At 32.4% G+C, this 9,109-nt stretch overlaps 1 protein-coding gene across 3 annotated transcripts in view; it reads right to left on the bottom strand.

Annotated features, from left to right (window-relative positions):
* The window catches only part of pnr (pannier), an 82,587-nt gene extending 73,776 nt beyond the window's left edge, over window positions 1-8,811 (bottom strand). The window contains exon 1 of one of the 3 annotated variants that reach the window (XM_075289249.1): window positions 8,499-8,811. Coding sequence is in view for 1 of the 3 variants with exons in the window: in XM_075289251.1 (XP_075145366.1) it covers window positions 8,499-8,519 (21 nt within the window). In the remaining 2 variants the exon portion in view is untranslated. The remainder of the gene's footprint in view (window positions 1-8,498) is intronic. The other 2 variants (XM_075289248.1, XM_075289251.1) reach the window with 2 other exon arrangements.
* Between the last annotated feature and the right edge of the window lie 298 nt (window positions 8,812-9,109).

Here is a 9,109-nt window from a genome sequence, read left to right on the forward strand (position 1 = left end):
TTAATTTTGCATGAAGAACTACAGATGAAAAAGCTTTCTGCAAGATGGGTGCCGCATTTGTTAACAGTCGATCAAAAACGCATAAGAATGAAGATTTCTCAAGCTTGTTTGGATCGTTTTAAGCGAAATAAAATGGATTTTATGCATCGTTTCATAACTGTTGATGAGACATGGATCCACCACTATCCTCCAGAGCCAAAAGAACAATCCAAACAATGGACTGAAGCTGAGGGAGTGCCCCAAAAAGGCAAAAGCAATTCAGTCGGCTGGTAAGGTTATGGCAATGGTTTTTTGAGACTTCAAAGGTATTTTATTGATTGACTATCTGCAAAAGGGTAAAAAAATACATTCAGAGTACTATTGCAACCTTTTGGATCAATTAAATGTACAAATTCGAGAAAAACGTCCTGGCTTACAACAAAAAAAAATAATTTTTCATCAAGACAACGCACCAGCGCACAAGAGTGTTTTAACAATGGCTAAAATCAACGAGTTGCTTGACCACCCATATTATTCTCCTGATTTAGCTCCCAGTGACTTGCTTGTTCCCAAATCTAAAAAATCCTTGTTGGCAAGCGTTTTACCTCAAATGAAAACGCAATTACAGTTGTAAACCACTATTTTGAAGACCTTGAGGAAAACTATTTTAATCAAGGGATAGAATTGCTAGAAAAGCGGTGGACTAAGTGTATTGAAGTTTCAGGAGATCATATTGAAAAATAAAAATATTTTTGAAAAACTAACTATTCTCTTTCATTGATAGGCTAAGAAGTTTCCGAACCGCCCTCGTACAGGCAAATATTTTTTTTGCAGTAAAAATAAGTTAAATTTAGCGATTGTTTAACTACGGGTTTTTTTTCGGTGTAGTCCTTGAATTACTATGGAGGTCATGAACCTTCGAATATATTTTCTATAACATTATATCATTACCACATTTAGTGGTTTTGGTAGTGAAGCAGAAAATATCTATATCTCAATATCTAAATATCTATTTTGAATATCTGGTCTATCATCTTCTGCCAAGGGAAGGACAATTACCATAAATTATAAACAATTATTATCTCATCCATCAACAAACAATGAATCAAATATATGTTTGAAAATAATAAAAATAAAAATATGTGATGCAAGCTTTTATAATAAATTAATTACTTAAGTGGTAATATTTACCACAAACCCGCAAATAGTTTGACAAATGTTGGTTGATGGGTTTCTATTTATTTGTTTGTTTATATTTAAAGGCAGACACATATATCACAAAATTTAAACATGTAAATGATCCAGGCAAAGCTAAACGCTCAAAACAATAAAGCCAAATTTGGTAGTAGATTAAAATGTTGGGTTATCTTTTGTTCAGACAATTATTGTTAAAGCTGACAAATATTATTCAAACATTTATTAATGAGAATTTAATTAGCTATGTGAGATTTTGAATAGAATATGATCACAATGTCACATGGGAATGATGTTTCATTTGTAATTTCCATGATGAAAAGTTGGCAAATAACTTAAAACAAATTCATTGTGAATTTCAGATAATCTGTTTATTTTTTTCCTTTAAAAAATCTCAGCAAAATGCCAAAACAAAACCTCTAATTTGAAATACAATAATTTATGGTATTTGGTAGCTGAGGGTGATATGTGTATTAATCAAAACATTTAAATAAGTGACATAAAATATTTTTCAGTCTCTCTCTCGCACTTACTTGCATATCATTGCGAATTTTTTCTTGACCTTAACATTTTGGTGATTGGTAAATCTTTATTATTTGCCTGACCTTTTGGTAACTTATAATTTTCTATATATATGTTCCGATGATATTATATTTCTTGTTCTCGCTCAAAATAGTAAAATACAAATTTATGTTCTCTCCTTGAACTATATGAATTACCTGCACTGAAACCCCATTACACAAAGATTTTAAGCTAATTTTATTGCTCTTCAATGTTCGAAATGACTCCGTAATTTTCGGCTCAACACCTTTGAGAAAAGTCCTTCTTGTTTTGTCAGCCCTTAAATTAGTTTAGATATTATGGCAGCAGGTTATGTTAAGCTCACCTAGATAATTCAGTCAATTGTGGTACCACAGGTGCTGAATTTCTCTCTTGTCGGGGTTGAAAACCTTTGTAGTTAGTACCAGCATTTCTGTTATTATTTATATTCATAATTTATTATTGTTATGAATATTACAAATAAAAAAATAATTCTCTCTTATTATTGATTGCTGCCCGATTCTATATTTAGCTCAATGACAAGGGACCTCCTTTTAACGAAGAGTTCTGGCTCACAGTTCTGTTTCATACGTGACAGAAAATATATGTAGTACTTAGGCTTGCCAAATGACCGGCATGCAGAACTACACGCAATTAGTCTTCCGATTGTAAGTATCATCATATTAGCCAGCTGTTACACATTACCCAGTAAAAAATAGAGCACTACTTCAGCAGGATTGTAAGGGAGAGATGCAGTACCAACTGCTTACAAAACAACCGAATCAGTGCTGATTTTTGTGGACGATGTCCGGATTTAGAGCAGCTTCTACATAGCGCTGATATAATTGCTCATTTTAATAGAAATATTGCTCATAAGTGATATATAAAGGGTGATACGGTCAAAATTTGGTCAATATAAACTTTCAATTTTGCATTTAAAAAACCTGAACACCCCTCATTTTGACGTTGTGTGTGTGTAGAATGTTGCTCCTATTTTGATTTTGGAATTCACTCTTCAGTTGTCAAAATGCCGTCCAAGCAAGAAGAGCAGCGTATCAAAATTTTGCTCGCGCATCGCGAAAATCCGAGCTACTCGCACGCAAAACTGGCAAAAAACGAGCCGGACTATCCACTTACAAGAAGGTAGTGACTGCAAATCGCAATGATAAACAAAATACGACGGCCAAAGCGCTATCCCGGAGGCTGTACACGACGATGCTGACGAAGTTTGACTGCGTGATAGTGGACGACGAAACCTACAGGAGTTTTATACGGCAGAAGGAAGGGGAAAGGTAGCAGATATTTTCAAGCACATAAAACTGTCAAAGTTCGCAAAGAAATATCTGGTTTGGCAAGCCATCTGTACCTGTGGCTTGAAAAGCAGCATTTTCATAGCTTCCGGGACTGTCAACCAAGAAATTTACGTGAAAGAGTGTTTGAATAAACGCCTGCTGCCTTTCCTGAAGAAACACGGTTGTTCCGTACTGTTTTGGCCGGATTTGGCATCTTGCCATTACGGTAAAAAGGTCATGGAGTGGTACGCCGCCAACAACGTGCAGGTGGTTCCCAAGGACAAGAACCCTCCCAACACGCCAGAGCTCCGCCCAATTGAGAAATACTGGGCTATTGTCAAGCGGAACCTAAAGAAGACCAAAAAAACTGCTAAGGACGAGCAGCAGTTCAAGGCAAACTGGCTTTCTGCGGCGAAGAAGGTGGACAAGGTGGCTGTACAAAATCTGATGGCAGGTGTCAAGCGTGAGGCCCGGCAATTCGGGCTTCGGAAAAGCGAAATCCTAACTGAATATTTTTCCTGAATTTTATACTAATTGAACTTGAAAAAGAAATTTAATTTGATTTTTTAAATAAACGATTTCACCGATTTACACGCGTTTTCCCTTGACCAAATTTTGACCGTATCACCCACCCTTTAATCTTGAGTATAGCATTGTTGGCATGAAGGAAAACATCACTACCATTCATGCATGTACGTAAACGAATGATCATAAACTAGTTTGATTACACGTTTACGTTACTGCCACCGATACATGCAGTGTGTATGCACTGCCTACTTTATTGTATACCAAAAACCGCAACTAAACTCTTACTGCTGAAGTATTTTTGCTGGGTATTTATCATAAAGGCAAGAAAAATAGCCGGATTGAAAATTGGGAACTTATTACTAGAGGAGTTTCGAATTTCAAAAAAATTTATTCCGAAGAAGAAGCATGTATCTTGGAAAGCATATCGAAAGCATATTGGCTCTAGAAAATGACATATGTACCATTATAGAAATATATCCTATAATCAGTACCTTGCGAAATAAGCAAAGTTATGTCTATAGTATAAAATGTGCCGTAAAAAGCAAAATGACCGGAGTTGGAACATGATCACCCTATTTTTGTCTCAAAAGTATTATTCACGTCAGACATATAATTTTTGAGAAGATAACACGGTTGCGACAAACAAGTTAAATGTTCCGCTCTCCCGAGCAGGGTTGTCACTCGAGTCAAAAAAAAATCTACCAAATTTTGAAGAAAATTTTACCAAAAATCTACCAAAGCAAAAGGTCTGGTTTTGCAAAATTTTATTTCTATACAAAATTTTGTCAAAATTTTATTCTGTAGAAAATTTTGTCAAAATTTTATTTCCATAGAAAATTTTGTCAAAATTGTATTTCTAAAGAAAATTTTGTCAACATTTTATTTTCATAGAAAATTCTGTCAAAATTTTATTTTCATAGAAAATTCTGTCAAAATTTTATTTTCATAGAAAATTCTGTCAAAATTTTATTTCTAAAGACAATTTTGTCAAAATTTTATTTCCATAGAAAATTTTGTCAAAATTGTATTTTTAAAGAAAATTTTGTCAACATTTTATTTTCATAGAAAATTCTGTCAAAATTTTATTTTCATAGAAAATTCTGTCAAAATTTTATTTTCATAGAAAATTCTGTCAAAATTTTATTTCTAAAGACAATTTTGTCAAAATTTTATTTTCATAGAAAATTCTGTCAACATTTGATTTCTATAAAAAAATTGATTTCTATAAAAAAATGTTATTTCCATAGAAATTTTTGTCAAAATTTTATTTCCATAGAAAATTTTGCCAACATTTTATTTCCATAGAAAATTTTGTTAAAATTTTATTTCTAATGTACCTACCCCTTGCAATCCATCCGCCCGTCTGTTGATATATTTTTGGTTCGCAAGATACGGGTCACATTTGTGAGGAGTTTTTCCGGAGCAGACCTTGGTAGTATGAACGAATTGTGGCATTAACATTGAGCCGACTAAAAAAATTCATAACAAACCGGTCTTGCTCAAAGTTGGCACAATATAATCTTCGATGGTACCAACTAAACTTGCAAAATAGCATCCAAATCGGTGTGAGAGGTAGTGAAACAGAAAATTACTTAAAATTGCACCAATGATTTTTAGACCCTCCATCATAGGATGGGGGTATATTAACTTTGTCATTCCGTTTGTAACACATCGAAATATTGCTCTAAGACCCCATAAAGTATATATTCTGGGTCGTGGTGAAATTCTGAGTCGATCTAAGCATGTCCGTCCGTCTGTCCGTCCGTCTGTTGAAATCACGCTAACTTCCGAACGAAACAAGCTATCGACTTGAAACTTGGCACAAGTAGTTGTTATCGATGTAGGTCGGATGGTATTGAAAATGGGCCATATCGGTCCACTTTTACGTATAGCCCCCATATAAAGGGACCCTCAGATTTGGCTTGTGGAGCCTCTAACAGAAGCATGTTTCATCCGATCCGGCTGAAATTTGGTATATGGTGTTGGTATATGGTCTCTACCAACCATGCAAAAATTGGTCCACATCGGTCCATAATTATATATAGCCCCCATATAAACCGACCCCCAGATTTGGCTTGCGAAGTCTCCAAGAGAAGCAAATTTTATTCAATCCGGTTGTAGTTTGGAACATGGTGTTAGTATATGATCTTTAACAACCGTGCCAGAATTGGTCCATATCGGTCCATAATTATATATAGCCCCCATATAAAACGTTATCCAGATTTGACCTCCGGAGCCTCTTGGAGGAGCAAAATTCATCCGATCCGGTTCAAATTAGGAACGTGGTGTTAGTATATGATCGCCAACAACCATACCAAAATTGGTCCAATCACACAAAAATTGGTCCATATCGGTCCATAATCATGGTTGCCACTAGAGCCAAAAATAATCTACCAAGATTTTATTTCTATAGAAAATTTTGTCAAAATTTTATTTCTATAGAAAATTTTGTTCAAATTTTATTCGGTTCATAATCATGGTTGCCACTCGAGCCAAAAATAATCTACCAAGATTTTATTTCTATAGAAAATTTTGTCAAAAGTTTATTTCTATAGAAAATTTTGTTAAAATTTTTTTCTGTAGAAATTTTTGTCAAAATTTTCTTTCTATAGAAAATTTTGTCATACAGTTTAGAAGATGGTAGATGCCTTGCCATCGGCAAGCGTTACCGCAAATTAAGTAATTCGATTGTGGATGGCAGTGTTTAGAAGAAGTTTCTACGCAATCCATGATGGAGGGTACATAAGCTTCGGCCTGGCCGAACTTACGGCCGTATATACTTGTTTTTTTAATTAATACAACACCAATATTCATTAATAGAACGAAATTTTTCTCAGTATCCACAGAAAATGTTTGGTAGTATGGACGAAATGTGCCATTAACATTGAGCCGACTAAACAAATTCGTAAATATAATAAGAATTTTCGTTGTTGTAACACATATTCAATAAAACGTACTATTTTCGAAAGTTTTTATTGTCTGCATGAACATATTTGATTATATCAATGAAGTAAATGTTGTTGGCTATATTTTAACCCTTTCACTACCGATGTCCACCACAGAGGTCATTCGAAAACGACTCCAAACTCTGACTTATTTCTCGATGATATTTTTATAGAAGAGGCTCTTATCTAAATAAGCTATAAATATTTTCCATATGGCTGCACTCAAAAAAAAGTTTACTTGGATTCAAAGATTTTGACCTCCTTTTAAGGATTTTGGTATTGATTCCGAGCCAAAGATGCGGCTTATTTAAAATAAAGGCATTTTTTAGCGACCTATCTGGCTTTAAATCTAGGATCAATAAAATTAAAATTAAGATAGAGATTCCATTTATCGAATTTCCATTCATATTTCGCGGTATATTCATAAAGCTATTCATGTACAAACAAATGACACATTAAAAATCCAACTTATTACGGATACATCAACGCACAAAATGCTTTCTTAATTCAAAAAAAAAAAAAAAAAACTTTAAACCAAAGATGCTAAATCTTCAAAATAAGTTTTAGCCTATATTTGAAGCGTTTTTATCTTAAATCTAAAGTTTCAATATTTCAGTTATTTAAGGACAATTTCTTTAAATCAAAAATGTGTTTCTTTACTTTAAGGAAAATTAGCCTTACTTCAAAGACATGCGACTTTAACGGAGGAACGCAAATTTACAAAATTCGTGTCCTAAATTTAATGAAAAAAATTTTGAAGCAAAGATTATAAACTTTATTTTAAAAAAAAATTCAATTATTTTAATGAAATTTGTCCTTAATATTTTGTAAATTTCGCTTCCTAAAATTTAGGTTTCGAAATCTTTAATATCACGTAAATATTTTTTTCAGTGTGGGCATTAAAATGTGTTTTCATAACATTTCTTGACAATAAACACAATTTTGAGACAATTTTTCTACTGTACGTCTCTAGTAAATGTATATTCTATAAAAAGATTCAGATCACAGATATTACAGGGTCAAATAGCGTTTAGTTTCGTATGATCATTTGGTCACAATTCCAGAAATAAATTTTCAGACCAAACACATATAGCTTTAAAAAATAATTGAGGTAGGCCTTCCAAATTGCAATATTTTTTCTACATGGTTAGTACAAGTAAAAACAGAGGAAAAATGAAAGCTTTTAACTTTAGGTTTAATTCGGTAGTGAAAGGGTTAATTAATTTTTCTTTGTGTCTGATTTGAATCACACTTGAAATCACGTTATCGGAACACGTTCGCCTGGTCCCGTCCACACTTTCGTCTATTCCATGACTTCGTGGTGGATCCATGCTTGGTCGATTGTAACAAAACGGAGCAGAAACTTCCTCGGATTGCATTTAAAGTAGTCTCAAATACTGCTCCCAAATGATCACAAATTTGCATAGTTGTCCGGAGTGAGTAAACACGAAACAAAGGACTCTCATTTTAGAGACTAAATTTCAAATTTGTAACATATCTATTTGACGCAATTTGTAATTGATTTTTGTTAATATTAAAACTGCTTTAAAGGTTTGATGGAGATTAAAAATTGTCAATATAGTAAGTAATATTAATTAACCCTCTAATGCCCCAATTTTTTCCAGTTGATTAAATTTTCAATGTTAACGAAACAAAAGCAAGAGAACTAAGCAAGAAAAATTGATACCGTAAAATTCAGCATATGCTGCAAAGCCTCTTGAATAGTTTCAAATAAGTTTTCTTTTTATTTTGCCCATTTTTGTTGTATTGAGGTGTGTTTTACTAAAAGCTTCCTTATTAAATGAAGCCCGCCTAAAGGCGGTCTTGGGCATTATAGGGTTAAATCCAATTAAATCCAATTAATAATTGGCCTTAAAAATAGGTTTTGAAAGTTTTAAAATTGGAGAATTTTTTTCGTGTAGTTCTTTAATCTCCTTCGGGAAAATTTCTTGGAAGTTTATCGGCTCTGGTTTAATTTGTTTGAAATGTTTATTTTTTATATAAATCTCTATATACTTACTTTTGACCAGCCCATATACATAATACTCCAGGTATATATGTACGCCTACAGCAGGATGAAATGATTATATAGGGAATATTTTTCAGATATTATTTCCAGGTGATTTTCGCATATCATAACTGATATGAATTATTTTTTATAATCGTTGATTTTGTCAGCTTTATTATTTACCACATATTGATTAATTTTTTTTTTTGGATTTACTTTTTCAAAATTTTTTTTTCAGATATATTTGCACATTTATTAGATTGTTTTCCCTTCCTTGACAAATTAGATTTTTTAGTTTGTTGTTGTTTTTTTAAATAAATTAGAATTAAATATTTTAATATTACAAACAGATATGAGATTTTAATTAAAATATATACATTCAATTATGGTAAAATGTATTTTATATGTTTTTTTATTTTTTAAACTTATGTTTCCATCTATTTCTTTTTATGAAATAAAAACTCTTCATTAAATTTTTCTATAGCTAATGATATATTGCCATTTCACTATTGTTAAAAACTTGTTTTTAATTTTTAAGTTAATTTAGTAAAAATTTAAATCTTCTACGCTATTCTTCATTATTCATTTTTTATTTTTTTATATTTTTTAAATTTCTTGTATTA

Source organism: Haematobia irritans, chromosome 1 (assembly GCF_050003625.1).
Source record: "Haematobia irritans isolate KBUSLIRL chromosome 1, ASM5000362v1, whole genome shotgun sequence".
Taxonomy (NCBI): domain Eukaryota; kingdom Metazoa; phylum Arthropoda; class Insecta; order Diptera; family Muscidae; genus Haematobia; species Haematobia irritans.